A 21,054-nucleotide genomic window follows, 5' to 3' on the forward strand; every position below is an offset into this window, starting at 1 on the left:
TTTTAAAATACTTTCAAAGTAAAATTACTACCTGAATACTAGTTACTATATGAATATAAGATCAGTACAAATGTGTATTTGCTTAGAGGGTAAGCCTACCAATCAATAAAGACCTAAAAATCACCATCTAAATATCACAAACACCTACATGTGTCTGTAGTTAGGATGTAAATGTAGGTGTTCTCAAGTAGGTGTTCAAAAAATTCTTACAACTTATTTACCTCATTAGCAATTGGGTTTTTTGGGGGGTCATAAATTTTGCTACTGATCATTCAATACTATTAATACCGCTTTCAATTTGCATGCATTATAAAAGCTTTAAATGTGAAATAATATTAAGAGAAAAATATACAATTGAAAAAATACATAAGGTTTTTTTTTTTATTAAAAGGATTTCTAGCAATTGACTTCCATCCATAGACACTGCATTTAAAGAGACATGGGAGAAATGTCACTTCCTTCTTGCAAGGCCTAAAGGAGTAACATCAGATGCTCTGAGGAAGCAGTCACCTTACAGATAGACTTTATTAATATTATTTTTGACTTTTATGACTTTTATGTTTTAAGATATATAAAAAAAGATCAATTGGGCAGCTTTAGTAAAGTGTTAACCAGTCCTTCTACACTCATGCCTTGGAATGTCCCATTTCAGGGAAATATGTCCAAAGGTCCTGGACTAGGCAGGTATAAGGGGGATCAGAGACTCCTGTGTGGAGTAAATGTGTTTGACAGGCTTACCAAAGATCAAAGCAATTTCAGAAGCAGAGGGTTACAGTAGTTTCAAATGGACCAATCTGACCGAGATGTTCTTCATCTCTTCAAACCATCCAAAGGGGAAATTCAAGATCTCCTCCCTCACCTCCCTCTCTGACCCAAAGAAGGGGAACAAAGGAAGACCCAAGCCCATGGGCAAAGCCAGGAGGGCGGCACTGGGGGGGTGTGTACATGTGGGAAGGTTTTCAGATGGTCCAAGAGGGCCCAGGAGCCCCGATTCTACTCCATCAAGCCTTCTAAGGACAGGTAACCAAAGGGTGCGGCAAGATGGACTCAAAACAAAGCTATTCCTTTCAGGCACCACTTCCATATCTGAGGGTGTCAACATCTGTGGGAAAGACTCAACTGGAGGGAAGGAAGGAGGCAGGAAAGGGCTACCGTAGGCTTATTTTCATCACTACATCCAACACGTAAGCTTAGACTGAAGAGTGAAAGATGTCTCTTTCAGAATGGGGAGGAGACTAGAAACCCGAATGAGGGCTGAAGAGCCTATAGCAGCCATCCATAAACAAATTCCCTCGATGAACAGCGAGAAAGAAAAGGCATTCTTAGCAAAGGGCTCTTGGAAATGGAAATATTCTTTACTGAGCGTGATTTTACATGTTGTAAAGAAACTGCCATCACAAAAAAACATCTATTCAATACATGATGCTGTGGTGACAACCATATTTTTGAGATCACTGAGGTTTTTTTCTTTTGTAAAAAAAATCTTGCTGGGACATCTAAATACAAGTAAAAAATGAATACAAAGAGCAAGACCAGAACAGTGTGAGTGTAGTCAGCTATTTGTGTAAGAAAGGAAAAAGAATATACACAACCATAAACACAGACACACAAAACACACACACATACATAGAAGGTTGGTATGTGCAAAGAACAATTCTGAAAGGGTATATAAAAAACTAGGAAGCTCCATGGGGAAGCACTGGTTAGTGAGGGGCCCAGGAGAGAGGAAAACTAATCGTTTACTACATTTCATTTAGAACCTTTTGAATTCTGTACCATCTATATGTATTTATTACAAAACTAAATTATTCAAAGGTCAAAAAATGTCAAGTTCTCATAAGATTTAAGCAGGTAACAAAGTTAACTCTGAGTACTAGTCAAAGTATCCAAAAGGCACCCCAGTTTCAACCAGGAGGGTACAGGACTCCACATTAGACAGGGTTGAAGGAGTTCACTGTTCAACACTTATTATGCCTTCAAATCCAGATTTGGTCTTGAGTGAAAGGCAGAGACTCGGGTAAGTGAAGAACAGCATGATTTTGTAGTCAAACGTGCCTGGGCTCAAATGTAGGCTCTGGCACTCATAACCTTTTCAAGTTACTTAACTTCTCGGACCTTCAGCTTCCTCACAGGCAATGACAATTACTTTGCTGGATTACTGGGGATTAAATGAAGATCATCTATGTCAATTTCACCCAGGCATTCAATAAAGGATTCTTGAAATAAACAAAACACTAGGCACATTGTAGACGTTCGGCAAATGCTCCATGCCTTCCCAAACCTCCACCTCTGTTTGCAGAGGGACTGAAGGCTAGGAAGACAGGCAAGTCTATCTGTAGGATCTATGAATGGTTATGCATTTTTCAACCTATTTTTCTCATCTTAGGATGATGCTCACTAGCTGTGAAAAGCAAACGCTTAAAATGAAAACATATGTTTAGGTTTCCCAGATCATATTTACTCAATTTTCTCTGGCAGGAATAATCTTTTCCTCCTCTGAATGCTTGTAACAATTTATTTGTAGGTGTCTTATCACACTTAGCTCACTCTACCTTGTGTTACAGCCACTGATGTATGTACTTTTCTCTCCTTCTGGACAATGTGCACTGCGCATGGCTGAATGACATCGATTCATTGTTGCTTCATGCACAGTGCCTAGGACAATGCCTTGTGCATAACAGGTGCTTAATAAACACTTGCCCATAAATGAAAGTAAGGAAGCTCATAACTACTACTCATTTTTTTTTTTAGCAACAACCAAATTCCTAAGCAAAAAAAAAAAAAAAAAAAAAAGTCAAGTCTGTGTTTCTACAGAGATGTAATCTTGTAACAGGACCATTGTCTGGACTTTGAATAGTGCCTAGTGTGTTATCTGTGTACAACTTATACTTAGCCACAAGATGTAAACAAGCCCTTCTATAGATTCCAAACAAAAATAAATTTATCTTCCTAGATGCAGTTTGTGGCAGGACCTTAGACACCAATGTTCCTTAGTGATAAGATCAGTTTTTACCTCAAATAACATAATTGAAGAAATTAGAAGGATTTATTGCTTAGGAGACTGGCATTTGCCTAGATACTAATACTTCTTTCTTCCTAACAATACTATTCTAATTTTTGTTTGGGTAATGATGTGTGCCTGCCTAAAAAAATTGTTTCCCTATCTCTCCCCGTACTTAGAAATAACCATGTGATACAGTTGTGAGATGTAAAGGCAAGTTTCCAGGTATAGCTTCCGGGAGAGCTCTTTAAAGGGGGCAAACTGGGTTAGTACACAATTTTTCCCCTTTACTGTTCTTCCTCCCACCCAGAACAGGTATTTGGCTAGCATCAGCTGGACAGGCCTTGTGTGGAAGTTACTTGCTAAGAATTGCAGAGGATAAAGACAAGGTAAGCATGGGCTCCTGACAGTACCATAGAGTTCAGGAGAGCCTAACTCTAGATTTCAGATTTTATGGGGGGAAAAGATTTCTAATTTTTTAAGTTACGGCAGCAGGAGGCAGAGGGGAGTGTCTGCTAGATGCAGCGAAATGGAATCCTGAGCTGAGCTATAATCCTCAATCTACGAGTCCAGCTTGTTTTAGCCTTAATATAATGCAAATGTACTGCATCTCAAAAAAGCAGATACTCTTTCCAAGTACACTAAAATAGCTTCTAGGTTCTCAGCTGTTTAGTATTCATACTCTACGACACCAAATGGACAATGAAATCACAATTCTGTACTGTCCAAACTTCCAAAGAGTCAGTAATGTAAACAAGTTCCTAGGTATTTCACCAAAGCCAAGGCCAAGAGTAATGAGATTAATGCAATCAAATTTGATAAAGAAACCCAGGAAAATACTTAGGCAATGTTAAAAAGCAGATATATTAATGAATGCATTAAGACTACTGGCAGAAATCAGCCTCTCATCCCATGTATTGGCTCCATCAACAATAGACTATGTGAATTGTTTTGTCCTGATAGTCATTCATAAATGGACAGAAGAATAGATAAAGTTCTCTCCATATAAATTCTAAGAAATGTGAGTCTGGATATACAACGTTAGCACTCTGCACGTGTGGGTTAACAGCCCAGGGAAGGGGCTACACCATCATCAGTCAACGTCTTGGGAATGTGAGCACTGTGTAAGCACTGGCCCCCACTCAAGACCTGGTCAACATATACAAGACTTTTGCTTCTTTATTGGGTGTGGGAAACGGCCATGCATCAGTAAGGAGACTCAGAGAAAACCACAGTTTGAGGGTTGGCTTGGCCCCAGGCCAAAGACTGGAAAGGCCCTCCTTCTCCCACAACAGAAGGGTACTCGTGGGTGGGAAGGAGGAATTTCTGATAGACAGAACACAGACTGCAACTTGGAAGGTTATGGGGAAGCAAGATCTGGGCTCCCTTACTAGAAAGATAATACTGTTCAGAGATTAAATTCTGGGAGGTTTTTTTTTTTTTTTTAAATTCCTTCCAGAAAAACACTCCTTTTTGTCTTTACTTGGGCTTGGTGATGGAGCGAAGCTGGATTGCTTTTTGTAGTGAAATAACTCTCTACGTTCACTTTTTTAAAAAACAAATTATTTTTAATGTTTATTTTTTTGTTTTTAAAAAAGTTTTTTAAATGTTTATTTTTATTTTTGAAAGAGAGAGAAGAGAGTGTGTGAGCAGGGGAGGGGAGAGAGAAAGGGAGACACAGAATTTGAAGACTCCAGGCTGTCAGCACAGAGCCTGATGTGGGGCTCAAACTCACGAACAGTGAGATCATGACCTGAGCTGAAGTCTAATGCTCAACTGACTGAGCCACCCAGGCGCCCCTAATGTTTATTTTTGAGAGAGAGAGAGACAGAGCTAGAGAGAGAGTGAGGGATACAGAGCTTGAGCAGGGGAGGGGCAGAGAGAGAGGGAGACAAGAATTCGAAGCAGGCTCCAGACTCTGAGCTGTCAGCAGGGCTTGAACTCATGAATTGTGAGATCATGACCTGAGCTGAAGTTGGACGCTTAACTGACTGTGACACTCAGGTGCCCCCCACCCCCTTTTAAAATTAAGGTAGATAAAGTCAGGAAATGTTAACCTCAACCCTCAGTGAGTTTGTGTTTTTTTTGTAACCCTTTTACTTTGGTTCCATAAAAGCAAACATTTTTAGGCATTATTCTCCCCACTGAGTTTTATCCTAACTTGGATAAAGTTCCTGTTACATAGTACACGAAACTGCTTCTAGAATTCTTCTAGTATTCTGGCAGCTCAGGTACCGGGATGGTATATCTTCCTGAGCATGGAAGATGCTGATCTACAATCAGCCAAGAGCTGTTCAAGGCTAAGGACACATTGTGTCATTTACGCAATCACGTGATGCTGTAAAAAGCTTGGGGCCAAGGTGAGGGTGAGGGTAGCTGTTTCTATCTTAGCAAAAGCTAGCTTCCAAAAGGCCTTTGTCTCACTGTATGGAGTTCTTGGCTGTCTTCCATTCACAATGTTTGTCCGCTGGGACAAGACTGGAGGCTGAGCAAGAGAAACACAGCACAACTTCCGGCGCTGCCGGGCAGTGTGCTGTAACCGTCACAGGGATGGGGCAGAAACCAGAAGATGCTACTGTTCCTACAGAGAGAGACTGGTGACTCAAGTGCCTGAGATACAGCTTTGAATGGCCAAAGGTACTGAAGGCCTCTGCCATTTCCTTTTATTTCTAAACTCAATTAAGAGGCTCTCTCTCCTTTAGCAACTGAGACAGAAAGCTCTTACTAATTCAAATGATCTGCTCTCAAGGATGTGGATACAGCTGCTTACCTGGACAGAACAATTTATTCACCAACCAAAAAAACCAGTGGGTTCCAGGCGATTTCTAAGTCAACAGTACTGTACATGTGGGAAGCCATGCTGGTCCTCAGCAGATACTTAGATACACACCTGACCTCTGTCATCCAATAAAACCAAAGATTTCAGCAGTTGTCTCTGAGTTGGTTTTTCAACAGCATCAAGACAAGTGAACTGATCTTGGGTGGGATGTGTTATGACCAAGAAGTCCAACCATGAGGCAGCTGGTCAAGGCCAGCGATACGGTCCTGACTAGAAAACCCAGTGAAATTAAGTAGCTTGAGACAACACATAGACGACTTTCTCGAAGCAGCCCCCCACTTTCCACTCTAACAACAGAACCAACTAGTCCTTCATTGGTAGAGGCTGATATTCTGATAGCATATTTAGACCCATGGGTGTGGATTCTGCTTTGCTTTCTATTTTTTTCTCCTTTAATGCCTAGCAATATTTGAACACTGGTCACACATACTCACAGAAGGTTGGCAGCCCAAGGACTGTGTCTTTTTTTTTTTTTTGAAACATGTTATTTTTTAAAAGGTTTTAAAATTTATTTTTGAGAGAGAGAGAGAGAGACCATGTGACAGGGAGGAGGTGGGGGGAAGGGGGTGACAGAGGATCCAAAGTGGGCTCTGCACTTACAGCAAAGAGCCCAATGTGGGGCTCGAACTCAGGAACCGTGAGATCGTGACCTGAGCCGAAGTTGGATGCTCAACTGACTGATCCACCCAGCCGCCCCTCTGTTAATTTCTTTAATACATGTTCATCAGAAAAAGGAAAACATTTTAAAAGTCATTTCAAATTCTACTCTCAGAGATAACCTCTGGTAACATTTATACTTTTTTCTGTGTACATATGAAGTTATTTTGTATGTAAATACATGTATTTCTGTGGGCATACAAAAATAGGATCATACAATATTTGATGTTTTGGAGACTACTTTTTCATTCAAATACCTAACCTGAGCATGTCTTCATATCTATGAGGCTTGATTTCAATCACTGTTTTAAATAGCTGCATATTTTATATGACAATTTATCATAATTACTTAACCAACAGAATACTGTAAATGGACACACTGCAATACAAATCTATATTTGTAATTATATGGAAATATGTTCATAATAGATTTTTAAAGATGTTTTATTTATTTTTGATACAGAGAGAGACAGAGCATGAGAGGGGGAGGGGCAGTGAGAGAGACACAGAACTGGAAGCAGGCTCCAGGCTCTGACCTGTCAGCACAGAGCCCTACGCGGGGCTCGAACCCACGAATGTGAGATCATGACCTGAGCCGAAGACGGAGGCCCAATCGACTGAGCCACCCAGGTGCCCCCATAATAGATTTTTAAGCGGGTAAAAAGTAGGCCCCCCAAAATCTTACACTTCTATTCTGAAACTACACACACAAACACATATTCAGGTTGTCACCAGTCTGTTCTCCTCTCTAAGAACGGTGCTCTGACAAACATCATGTTATTTATATCTTTTTCATGTGCTGGATCATTTCCTTAGAACAGTTTCCTTGAAGTAGAATAGCTAGCTCAGAAGGCTGCTTCTTCTGTTTTAAATCTTCTTTATATATATTTTTAAAGTGCCCCCTGGTAAGACTGTACCAATTATGTTTCCATCAGTGTGTTTGAGAGGATAGTAATTTCCTTATCTTTCCTTGATTACTGTGAAGAAACAGCATGTGTCCCATGAAAAGGTGGCTCATAATTTGATGCTAATACCATTTTTTTTCTTTCTTTTTAGAAGATGTTTATGCCTGCAGACAAATATGCTAAAAATCTATACAGATATCATTTAAAATTTTTTTTTAATTTAGGGAGAGAGAGAGAGAGAGAGAGAGCTAGATACAGCGCAAGTGGGGAGGGGCAGAGAGAGAGGGAGACACAGAATCCAAAGCCATCAGCACAGAGCCTGATGTGGGGCTGGAACCCACGACCCATGAGATCATGACCTGAGCTGAAGTCAGATGCTCAACCAATTGAACCACCCAGGCGCCTACAGATAGCATTGTTTTAATCATTTTATCATGGTATTAGTCATCCTTTCTATGTTTTCTTCTCACATCTCTCTCTAGCAATTGTGAATAAATTCATCTGCATTCATTTTCAATTGTCCAAATAAGTAAATTTAAGTTAAAAAAATCATGTAGCCAATTAATATATTCTGAGTCTTGAGCCTCTAAAACAATTTAGGATCATTTTAACCAATTCCTGCTTCTAGCACGGGGGGGGGGGGACTAAAACCTCCAGGTTGAAATTATAATGCCATATATATTTAAGGGTAAAAGTAATATATAATAGAAGAGACATCTGCACACCTATGTTCATTGAAGCATATTCACAACAATTAAGATGTGGAAGCATTCTAAATGCCCATGAATAGATGAACGGATAAAGATAATGTAGATACATATTATAGAACATCATTCGGTCTTCAAAAAAGAAAGAAATCCTGTAATCTACTACAACACAGATGAAACCTCAGGACATTCTGCTGAGTGACATAAGCCAGTCACAAAAAAGATGAGCACTATATGATCCCACTTATATGAGGTATCTAAGTAATCGAATGCATAGAAACCCAAAGTAGAATGGTAATTGCCAGGGGTCACACAAGGTGACAAAGTCTTGTCGGTCTGTTATACGGCAATGTTCATATAGTCAACAATACTGTTCTATACACTTACATTGTTAAGAGGGTAAGTTTGTGCTATGTGTTTTTACCATAATGAAAAATAAGTAATATATAATAAGAGCTATGGATTTTTAGTGAGATTTTACCATGGGTCAACATCATCCTAAACACTTTACATGCGATTTTCTCATTTAATCCTCCCAAACCATTGAGATGGGCCCCATCGTCATCTCCATATACAGAGGAAGAAACCAAGGCACGAATGGCCCCATAATTTGTCCACAATGGCACAGCAACTAAGTAGTAAGCTGGGGTCCACGCCCACAGCTCTGACGGATTTCGGAGCCCATTATACACCGCTGCTTTCCCTATTTATGCTATGCTGACTCCCCTTTAAAGCAAATCCACTGTGGGGCACCTAGGTGGCTCAGTCGGTTAAGCATCCGACTTCAGTTCAGGTCATGATCTCAGGGTTCCTGGGTTTGGGCCCCATGTCAGGCTCTGTGCTGACAGCTAGCTTAGAGCCTGAAGCTTGTCTTTAGATTCTGTGTCTCCCTTTCTCTCTGATCCTCCCCTGCTCATGCTGTCTCTCTCTGTCTCTCAAAAAAAAAAAGCAAAAAAAAAAAAAAAGGCAAATCCACCGAAATCATATTTCCCTTCCAAAGCAAATCTAAAGCAAACCTAGCAATGTGTCCAATTTTCATCAGCTGCATTTCAAAGATCCAGCTTTCACTAGCTTTACTGTAAGAAGAAAAACCTGAAAAAATAGTCTATAAGCAATTTTTTTCTTACTTATTTTAAAAGTTAACATAAGTTTGTATATATGTATGTATGTGTATAAATAAAGATAATCTCAAATGATCAGATCGAGAGTGCGATTGGTTAAAAAAGGATAATTCATAGCCTCATTTTCAATTGTCCCTCATCTTTTACTGGCTAGCAATTTTAGGGAATTATTCTATATCAGGGTTCTTGTTCTCCTGATAACGTGCCTGTGTCTTACATCTCCTGATGAGTAAAATGAAATAATCAGACAAGGCAATCTCTAAGTTCCCTTACAACTTCCAGTTCAGAATTCATAAATATCTAGTTTGTCTCTGCCTTCAAATGTATGGTCTGTTCTGTTTGGCTCAGAGTCTCACACGGTTGCCCTAGTGCGCATCTTGGCCAGGACTTGCTGTCATCTACTTCAGCTTCTTCCTGTGGCTGCGTCCATTTCAGACGGATGGGGTTCTTTATCTTTAAGGATGAGGTTTTCCATCATCTCACACAGTTACTGCTGTGAGTCCTCATACGTCCACAGACAAACAGGAACAAAGCACAGGCCACAGAGGAAGGGCAGGGAACAAAACTGGTCAACAGGCAATTGGCGTAAAAACACATTTAAGAACATACAACAAACAAGTGTGATTCCGAGCAGCTGGAGGGTGGACAGGGCCTTTTAACATACTCACAACCAAGCACAGTTCTATACTTTGATTCATTATGTCGATTTTCTTTTGTATTTGTGTGTTTGGGTCTATACTAGCAGCAGCAACAATAACTTTGCAGTGTCTTATCTGACCGATGATAAATGTGTAAAACAAGAAGAAAATGAAGGGTCGCTGCTCTCAAGAGGGAGAGAGGTTGACTGGAAGAGAGCTCTGGAAGCCTTCTGACCGGGTTGAATATTATCTCTGCAATTAGCTAGCTATGCAACCTTGTGTACATGCTTAAACTCTTTGAATTCCCTCCTCGTAGGATGGAGATAACATTACACTTAGCACACAGGAGGCACTCACGCTGCGCCCGTTTCCCTGCCCCTCACCTTCCTCCCTCCAAGGTTGCAGAAGGATATTCCTCTGGCAAAGGCTTAGAAAACCCGGTGGTGATCATGGGACTTCTATTGCTAGTAGTGATGAATCAGCATAATGAACTGATATCTATATTATAATAATCCATTAAGAATCAGATTTCTATGGAATTGAAAAAGTAAATGTAATATTAATCATGCAAAAGTATCACATTTGTAGACACTTGCCATGTGTCCCAGTAGCCTTCTCAAAAACACCACCATAGAAGTAAAATTAAAAAGACTATGCCCAGCAACAATAACAGAGTGGGAAGGACAAAGCGGTAATTGGAGAGATAATTCCTCTGCTATTAATAACAGCCACACAAGGGCTCCAGGTCTTCAAACTTCTAGAACATATTTCAGGATACTGCACAGCTCAATAGTCCCTAACCCTATTACTAAATAATAAAAGCACAAAGAAGGTAAATGGTAGGCATTTCCAAGAGTTTTCAGCCCAGGAACACATTCTTTAGACATTTAAGAATCTGAGATAACTGGGATAATGTCTAGACCCGAGTTTAAACACGTTTACAAAGTAGACCTCCCTCTTTTATGACAATATAAATGAGCAGGAGTAGACTAATTCCAATACCTGAGGATAAGTTTTCAAGCACGGCTTTATAGGTGTCAGTAAGTACTGTTGTACGTACACTCCAACTTAGAATTTATGTAATAATACAGATAGATTAATATATAAGATGCACACGAAAGCCTTTACATATTGTGAGGTGGTGGCATATTGCATGGCAGTCTGGAGGCCGGCTGCGCTGCCCGCACGCACGCCTGGCTTAAAGCCCCGCCCTTCCATTTATTACTTACGTGACCCTGAGAAAGTCCCGTAAGTGATGCTCTGTTTCGTCTGTAAAATAGGACTAGTAAGAGGGCGCTTGTGAGGAGTCCATGCAATAATAGAAATATAACTCCTGGTTCAGTGCTTGGCACGTGGTAACATTCTGAGAAATACAGTCCTCATGATAACCCTCCATACTAGAGATAAACAAACTGAGGTCCAAAGAAGTTTGAATTACCTGTCCCAGTCACGAGCTTGACAGAAATAAGATTATTTTTTAAGTTGATTTATTTTGAGAGAGAGAGAGAGAAAGCAAGCACAGGGGAGGGGCAGAGAGGGGGAGAGAGAGAATCTTAAGCAGGCTCCATGCTGTCAGCACAGAGTCTGGAATAGGGCTCAATCCCATGAACTGTGAGATCATGACCTGAGCTAAAATCAGGAGTGGGATGCTTAACCGAGTCACCCAGGTGCCCCCAATGGACAGAACCAAGATTTAAACTGAAGATAATTGACTCTAAAGTCCGTTCAGAGGATCTATTTCCAAAACAGTTCAAAGTAGTTTTACATATATCATTTCACATATTTTCAATGTATTTTTATTCGGTAATAAGAAAAGAGTATGGCTTGGCAACATCTACTAAATCAAATTGGTTCTAGGAAAACCGATCAATCAGTCATCATCATCTACATCATCATCATCATCATCTAGAAACTAAGTGTTGTATGACTTCCTTATAAAAGTCAGAAGGATAAACAAAATGGAACCAAAAAAAACCCAAAACCCAAAACAGTGGATATGACATACAGGCCAACATGCTCCTGAAACTGAAGCACACATGCACAAATCCTCCCCTGAACCCCCTCGCCCAACCCTCCTCCTGGATGCTGTCAGAGGGACGTGGAAAGGCTCCCTCAACACAGTCAGCCTGCCTGCCTGCTCTCTGTGCCGTGCTGAGGAGCGAGCGTGTTTTTGCTGGCGGCCTGCAAAAGCCCGGTGCCCGGTGCCCGCTGAATTTCTCTTTCTTTCCCCTCCCCCCCCAAACAAACACACAGCAGCTGAAGGTAATGGAGAAACACTATTCAGTCCTGTAGGGGGGGCAGACTTTCTCTAGACACAAGCCATGGACTTTAAGGAGCAGGATAACGAGACTTGGCTGGGCTTCTGCGGGAATCCTTTCCACACCTGTGAGGTGGTGCATGGGCACACGTACCTCCAGCAAAGAGCTCATCACATACGGCCCGCAGGGTGGTACTAGCATAGGGCAAGACCCCTGGGTGCGACCCCACGCCTTTCCGCCCCTGACTTTTCATAGGACTAGTAGTTCCTGCTGGCCCTTGGTGCATCTAGGTTAGTCTGGCAGGACAGAGTCTGGTGGAAAGGGGGAAGAAAAGGACAGAGGGAGTGGAAGGGTAGCAGGAATTCAAGATGCACCGTTTTCTCGTACCTTAAGTTACCTCACTATGTTCAAAATCAAGTCTACTAAAAACTGAAGGGCTTTGGAAGGAGAACGGAACTGGCAAAAACTTAAGATGCATTTAAAATCCCCCCTTTCGCCCCTCTGTTGTTAAAAGAAGTTTTCAGCAATTCTGCCTTGGCCATCAAACTGCCCTTAAGTTTTCTGCTTTTTGGGCTTTTTTCAGTCTGGATGAGGCGGAGAAGAGAGTGGGAGGGAGGAGAGGGGGGCTGGGAGCAGAAGTTTAACAAAGGATCACTTTAACAGAAACTACTGAGTAATCGCTCAGTCCTGGGCCAAGAATAACATCAGCTCAGTGTCGGCAATTAGAATCAGGTCAGTTGGGCCTCCCAGCCGGTGCGGCCGTCCTTGCCGCCCCGGCACGGAGGGCTACTCATGCTGATGTCACCAGCAGTCGCTGCTGCCTGGGAAGGTCCCCCGACTCAGCTGAAAGAAAAGTGTTTTATCCTCCTTCAGGGGCAGGAAGCCAGAATGAGAAGGAGATGGGAAGCAACGAGGGTAGAGAGAAGACACACTCGGGCACAGATGAGCACGTCAGAGGATTCTGTCACATCTCCAACCACCCTGACGTGCGTGTGAAATAAGTTAATATATGTAAAGCACCTGGAATAGTGCTTGGGCCGCAGGAAGAGCTTACAGAGTAATGGCTATTATTACGAAAAACCACGAGGGAGGAATCTTCCCATTACTTATCTCTTGTCCTCTATAAAATGTGAATCCTGGGAGCAGTGACTGCTGAGCAGAATGTACCCTGATAAGAAAAATGCGCAAGAAGGCTTTCTAGTTTGGAAAACGTACTTATAAGGAGACCGTGGTAGATGGAGTGAAAAAGATGGAAACAAAGTTCCTATAAAATGCTAATTGCCTGAAATTTTATAAGGGCGACACTCAGTCTTAACATATTCCGTCTCCCTGCCAAGGGACAGAAAACAAATGGCTGGGAAGGAGACACTCCCCATCTTTCCCTCTAGCGCAATGGCTCTCGACACGTGGTCCCCCAAGAGCAGCACCGGCATCCCCAGGGGGACTTGTTAGAAATGGAAATAACTGAGCCCCATTCCCAAATTCACTGAATCAGAAATGGGGTGGGGTCGGTGATCAATGCTTTAATAACAGGCCCTCCAACTGGTTCCATTGCTCAAAATCGGGGGTCTGCAAACTAAGGCTTCTAAGACAAATCAGCCTGCCACTGGTTTTTGTAAATAAAGTTTCACTGGAGAACAGCCACACTCATTCACTTAAATGTTGTCATTCTACCATGTTTTCCTTCTACCACGGCAGAGTGGGGTAGTGGCCACGAGGAGGCTGGCCCACAGAGCCCGGAGTATTTACTATCTGGCCATTTACGGAAAGAGTCTGCTGACCCTTGCTTTGACTTAGAATGATTTCTTTTTTCTTTTTAAAAATTTTTAAAGTTTTTTATTGATTATTTTTGAGAAAGACAGAGGAAGTGTGAGCAGTGGTGGGGGAGAGAGGGAGCATCTCAAGCAGGTTCCACGCTGTCAGTACAGAGCCCGATATGGGGCTCAAACTCACAAAACTGTGATATGATGACCTGAGCTGAAATCAAGAGTCAGACGCTTAACTGACTGAGCCATCCAGGTGCCCCAGAAGGATGTCTTTTTTAAAACTGCTAGTTTGACTCATCAGTGTGTAAAAGTGCCCCGTTTCCATTTTGTCTTACTTTGTGTATAACTCTATCAAATGGACTGGATCACACCTATTTCCTCGCACCTCAGTCCCTGGAGACCCTGCCAAAGGCTCCGGTAACCTTCTCTTCCACGCCCAAGTTATAGGACCAGGCTTTTGTTGAGGTGGATTCAGTGCATGACAATTTCTCAATTCATGAGAGCAGTGCTGGACAGAGATGAAGATCAAAGCTCACTCTGCACGAATGGTTAGAGATGTCCATTTCCAAACACATCCTGAATCAGAGTTTGCCTTGTTGAAATTAATACCTTCAGCAAGCTGGCCGCTCAGCGCAGAAAAGGATGGAGAGCTTCTGCTGCATGAAACGCAAGAGTTGTTGCATGATCTTGCCCAAAACGTTTTTAGGGGATCACTATGAAAAGCACAGGCCACGCACATAATCAATACAATTCAACTCTATACAATAGAATGTAACGCCCCCCCTTTAATGGCCTGTTCCATAGACAGGTATCTCTTGTGACTATGCTAAGTAAATTAGATTTCAATCCTACCCATTGTTCACAAATAGGCAATTAACCAAATTGTTAGTTATATCAGTGGTTACCTACACTTTGGAAAAATGAATTCAGAGCATAAGGAGTTCATTAAAGAAACCAGCTCTATCTAACAGGCTAACCCAAGGATAGAACCACAGAACATCCCGAGAAAGCAAACCATGCTTTGGTCAACAATGTGGTGATAACTGGAATGGTCAAGTCTAGCACAGCCATAAGCTAGGCGACAAGAAGAGGCTTAGAATCTAGAAGGGCTTTACTTCTTCTGGAAAGTTCTTCTGTCCTCTGAAATAAAGTGCTCTAACTTACTAAATATCCTTCATGCTAGAACATTTAATATCTTATTTGCTGTTTTCTTAGGTATAAACTCTTTAGGCTAAGAACTCAGCTTCTGGAGTTCTCCCTCCAGTCCCAGAACCTCACCCTGACTCATTTTTCCCTAAATCAACTACTATGGATTAGAAAAAGAGGGGGAAGAAATAAATGATGCTATAAACATATATAAAATGATGATGAATGATTTTCTGTTCCCTCTCCAGGAGACACAAGATAACTCCCTTCTTGGGAGTTCTGGCTCCTCCCTAAGACAGATATTCTGACAGATTCTAAAAAACATGTTTTTCCATATACTTCATAGTTCAGTGAAACTAAACCAGTGTAATCCTCACTGGAAAAAAAAATCCACAAAAGAAGAGCAGTACTCTGAATTTTCAAAGGAATGTGAGTTGTTGGAAGAGAATCAGAAGAATGAGAAGGGCTATTAAATGAAGCAGTTTCTAAAAGTGAAAATCAATAAAAACTGTCTCTCTTTCCTTCAAACTTCAATGCCCTACAATCACCTCCTCCTCCTCCCTTTTAAAAATTATCACCATCTCAAGGTATGCAAGCATCAAAAGGGACCAAGTGTCTATATTTGTTAGATCATCGACTATACTCCCGTAAGAGAAATAAAGCTATTTTTGATACCTCTCCTCTCCAGCATCTGATTAAGCCGGCATTCTCAAGTACTCTGAATGATGCGGAGTTCAGAAGTTTAGGAGTTTTAAGAAATTTAAATAAATTTTAAAAATCTAAGATACTATCAAACCAGAAGACCAACAACTTATGACCATTTCCTATGAGAAGAACTAGAAACATTATTTACACCTTGAACATCTTGGTAAGTTATGAAGGATTGATGTGTGCTTATGTACACCAAGGGTGTAAAGGCAAGGAAGTAGTACATATAGGAAAAAAGTTGCTTCAAATGTTAGCTTTTAGGTATCTGGAAATTAGATCCACTGGAATTTACTGAATGACCATCACGCAACAGAAAGGGGAAATGCTACAACATTTGTAGAGATGCTACAAATGCTCAACAACTGTAGAGAAATATTCAAATGAAAGAAAATGTCAAAACTGGTTCAGCGTCCTTTCCTGCCAAAGCCAACGTCAAGGCTTCAGCACATTTCTTCCCTTAGAGTAGACTCTCCAAGAGCCATCCAAGCCATGGTGGGGTTGGTAAACTTTGGGGAAACTACTCCTACCTTTTCCATTGGCCTTATTCCCCGCCCCCTCTCCCCCCACCCCAGCAGAAGGAAGATACTAGCATATGGAAAAGCCTTTTCTGAATTACCTGATGCCGGGCTCGACTCTGGTCCAGAAGCTGCCGGGACTGAAGTTTTTGCTGTTCAAGTTGCTGCAGGGCAAAATGGAGTTGGTAACTGCCCGCTGTGGGGTGATACTTGTGCTGAGGGACCACCCCGGTAGCCTTGCTATACGCGTTGTTCTCTACCTCTCCCTCCCAGGCAAAGCCACCTGTTTGAAGGCTCCTGAAGAGAAAAGAAAGCAGATTTCTTAGGGAGGTTGTGTGAACAAGCTATAGGAAAAGAGAGAAATATCATAGGTGTTTTTTCTTTTACAGAGCTAAACACAGCTTGGAATTTACAAATCTACTTGTGTGATAAATGATCTGACTCGCCCACGAAACCCCAGCTTTGTGAAGACAAAGATAGGGCCCGCTCTGTTCTCTGCTCTATTTGTAACACTTATCCTGCGGCCTGGCACATGGTCAGTGTATAGTATCTGTTGAAGGTTAAATTATTAAAAGAGTAATTTCAGTCCCCTGTGATGGAAACAAGGGCTTCCCAGGGGGAGCCCAGGCTGGCTGGTTGAATCTAAGGTCGGAACGGAGGCACAATCATCTTCGCTAACATCAGCTTTAAAAGTCCATGGGTGAATTGCACGGAATTCATGGTTTTTCTTAACCACCTATTAGTGAGCTTACGTGTCCAGCATGAGATACAGTAACTGGTCTGAGAAGATCGGTTTCTCATTATTCTAAATTTACCTCAGTAGGGTCCCCAACCAAGCTGATGTTTGGTCTGTGCACATGAGGAAGCAGAAGGGCTGGTGGCCTTTGGGACGTCTGGTACCCATGCTATGCTGTCTGTGTCGGACTCTGACTTTCTACCTGATTCTGGGGACCGTGTCTGGGCGTATCCCAGCTCAAGTCTTCATAACTACAGGCACACACTTGCCCTCTCGGTCTGCTTCTTTCAGGTAGAAAAGTCCCCGTTTACACCACCTCATGCCAATTAGGATGGCAATCATTCAAAACAAAACCAAATAAATGGGAAAAACCAAGTGCTGGCCAGCACGAGGAAACCCTGGAACGCTCATGCATTGCTGGTGGGAGTGTGACACGACGGAGCTCCTGTGGAAAACCTGGCAGTTCCTCAAAAAGCTACACACAGAACTACCGTGGGATCCAGTGATTTCCCTCCCCGCCGACCTAGGTATAAACCCCAGTGGACTGAAAACAGGGTCCACTTGCACACCCAGGTTCACAGCAGCATTATTCCCAACAGCCAGAAGGTGAAAACATCAACAGATGAATGCCTAAACAAAATGTGGCCTATACCCCCAATGAAATATTAGTCAGCCTTAAAAAAGGAGGGAAATTCTGACACAAGAGACAACATGGATGAACCGGGGGAGGGGGGGGGGGACATTACACTAAGTGAAATAAGTCTGTCACAAAAGGACCAATATTGAATGATTTCACTTATATGAGGTTCTTAGAAGAGTCGAATTCATAGAGACAGGAAGTAGAACAGTGAGGAGGTGGGAGAAATCGAGAGTTACTGTTTAATGGGTACTGAGTTATAGCTTGGGATGATGAGAAAGTTCTGGAGATGGTGCTGATGGCTACACAAATTGTGGATGTACTATATGCCACTTAGAAATGGTAAATTTTAGGTTGTATTTCCCCACTCTTTTTAGAAAAGGTCCTCATTAATCTTTACAACAGTCTTATTGGCGGCCCTTTTCACTCACTTCTGGTTCTTCTATGAACCTTCTTTAATTACCCTGTGGGCCTTTTTTTCCCTTTTTGAAGTATAGTGACCAGACAATTACACATAGAAGAAACATGAAGACTCTCATCGTGATTTAAATCCTCATGTTGCTATTTCGTCTGCAAATTTCCTTTGACATTAGTGGTCATTTTGATAACAGACACACAGTAACACTGGGGTAAGGTTATGCAGACCTTCCTGAGGCATGACCCGCGGGGCCACCTAGTTATTCGTAGCCTGATTCCTAACGACCCCAAGAGACCCCTGGGGGAGGGGCCGAGTGGAATGTCTGCTGAGTCCAGAAGCCCAGGCTCATCTCTTGTCTGTGTTCTCCCTCACAGCTTCCTCCTCTCGGGGTCTGCTTTGGAATCTCTGCTTCTCTCCAAGAGATTTTCAAATACCTAGTTAAGGGAAAGTCTGTATAATGTATTCTGAAGTCCATGCATGAAAGGTTTTCTACTCACATTATCTCACCTCTGATATGTCACATCCCTTGCTCATCTCCTCCCACAGTTTGGCTCCCATGGTTCAGTTGCACAATTACACACTTTTGGCTAATCTTGTTGGAGAACAGTACCAAAAAGCTCAGAGCTTACTTCTGGGTATGACACCTGATCTTCAGTGACACCTCAGTGCTATATACTACGTAGTTAAGATGACATGATCTTTCCCAAGGGGCTTCCAGAGGTATGGAGAAGTTGTGGTGACCCATGACTGACTGGAGGTAAGTATCGAAATCCGCAAACAGAATGTTCACATTACTCACAAAGTGAAACGTTGAGTGGGAGTCAAAGAGGAGTTACAGGGCGAGGAAAGGCGGGGCCAGAGGCACGTGTTTTCGGTTTTCTCATTAGTGAGGGGAGAGGAAAGCTTAGTGAAGAGAACCTGTGGGGCAGTGCATGGGCTCTGAGGGGAAGGAGTCCTGGAGAAAGGCATCCAGGTATAAAGGAAGAGAAGGGGGGGGCAAGGGTGGGCTGATTCAGTGAACACAGGAACATGGGGAGACACAGATGAAGCAGCAGGACCTGCCTGGCTGAATAACTTCAGATTTCCATATTGATTAGGGCAGATAATCAGATTTAGAAGGAAATTACTATTTATGATAACTGCACCAAAAGCCAGAAAATACATCAACTGTGATTCTTCCAATCTGGCTTGCTGGTTCTAGAAGTTTCTGGCCACAAGTAGCAGTCTAGACTCAGGGATTTGGTATTAAAGGATTTTTATAACTATGTTGTAACTGTTATGTCAGGATTCATCTCACTGGCAGGCTAGGTTGGTTTTGTTTTCTAACGGCCTCTTTAAAAACCAATATTCCTGGGGTGCCTGGGTGGTTCAGTTGGTTAAGCATCTGGCTTCGGACTCAGGTCATGATCTCACGGTTCATGAGTTTGAGCCCCGCGTCTGAGCTGACAGCTCAGAGCCTGGAGCCTGTTTCAGATTCTGTGTCTCCCTCTCTCTCTGACCCTCCCCTGCTTGTGCTGTCTCTGTCTCTCAAAATAAATAAATAAATAAATAAAAACAAATATTCCTAAAAGGGATTTGCTTCAATGCCACCTTGTTGTGCCTCAGATCAGAGTCTGTAGCAGGGCCTTCTTCCATGGAGACGATCAGGGACTGCGAGGGGAAGGGGTAGGACACTGGGCAAGAGAAGGTCACGTAAGAGTAAGACTCTGTTTTTAATCTCATCAGTGCCACAAGCCCGGTCTCCATGAAAGAAACTTTCTCAAGGAAGGACAAACTTTTAGCAAAGAGGCAGGAATTTTTACAGTGTACCACTGCGTGGGGGCCGGAGCGCTGAGCCATGGAAGGCATGGAAGGCGACACGGTGATGTCCTCCGGGAGAAGCCGCCTTGCTTGGTGCACCAGTGGGTGGTGCTCAGGCCGCGGCATCTCCCAGCGGAAGCACAAGCGAGTAGGGTTTGTAGGAGGCAGGTCGTACAATGGCTGACTTGAGGAGGCCAGGTACGCCCCCGTCTAGGCCTTCCCTGAGATTCTGTTATCTACATATTCCTTTACGTGGCATCCAATCCTTTACGTTTGCATGTCCATCCACAACTCCATCCCATTTTCCTGAACCTCAATTCACTGTAGTCTACTAGTAATACATTTTCTTCTCCCATCAAAAATTTGAGATTTAGGGGTGCCTGGGTGGCTCAGTCAGTTAAGCATCCGACTTCGGCTCAGGTCATGATCTCATGTTCGTGGGTTCAAGCCCCGTGTCGGGCTCTGTGCTGACAGCTCAGAGCCTGGAGCCTGCTTCACATTCTGTGTATCCCTCCCCTCTGCCCCTCCCTTGATCACACTGTCTCTATCTTTCAAAAATAAATAAATTTTTAAAAAAAAAATTGAGATTTAACTGTTCTCCCTAGCTTTTATATTATTTGCTCAATACTAAAATATAATAATGCACAGAGTCCCTGAAAATAACTTCTAAGAGTTTTGTATATTATTTCTAGAGCCAAGAAAGTTAGCTATGGAAAAGCTCAGAATGTCTAACATTTGACTCAAATTCAAAGAGTCAGAGTGAGCTAAGCTGTATTTCCCTTTACCACAAACGCAGCTAATAGGCAACAATATGGCAAATTTTTCTCAACATCACTCTCTCCTCTTAGCCTATTTACTTAGAACTTCATCTGACTTTCTGTGTTGCACTGTGGCCTATCAGGGCTAAATGGCTGCCCATAACAGGTCGTCCTGCAGAACACCCCCAGGCTCCAGCTAGTATACACTGAAGGACTAGACTTTCTCCTTTGCTTTAATATCTGTTCCACGGAATGGATACTGGTTCTAAGGAACGCGGGGGCAATCTATCAGATGCACTGGTTTTTAGCAAAGCAAATCTCCTCAACAGGCTATTCACTCTCCATGAAGACAGGCTTTCAGCGTCAAGATCTTCTGAGAATGATGCGATGTTACAAGAGTGTGGGGGAAGAATGAGGCACAGGAATGTGACAGTCACACAGAGT

The 21,054-nt window shown here is 42.4% G+C and overlaps 1 protein-coding gene across 1 annotated transcript in view; it reads right to left on the reverse strand.

The window, feature by feature from the left end:
* TTLL5 (tubulin tyrosine ligase like 5) overlaps positions 1-21,054 on the reverse strand; it is a 274,511-nt gene that overhangs the window by 72,900 nt on the left and 180,557 nt on the right. Inside the window, exon 30 of the mRNA XM_029952174.1 lies at positions 16,363-16,558. Coding sequence (XP_029808034.1) covers positions 16,363-16,558 — 196 coding nt within the window. The remainder of the gene's footprint in view (positions 1-16,362; positions 16,559-21,054) is intronic.

The sequence above is a fragment of the Suricata suricatta genome, chromosome 9 (genome assembly GCF_006229205.1).
Source record: "Suricata suricatta isolate VVHF042 chromosome 9, meerkat_22Aug2017_6uvM2_HiC, whole genome shotgun sequence".
NCBI lineage: Eukaryota > Metazoa > Chordata > Mammalia > Carnivora > Herpestidae > Suricata > Suricata suricatta.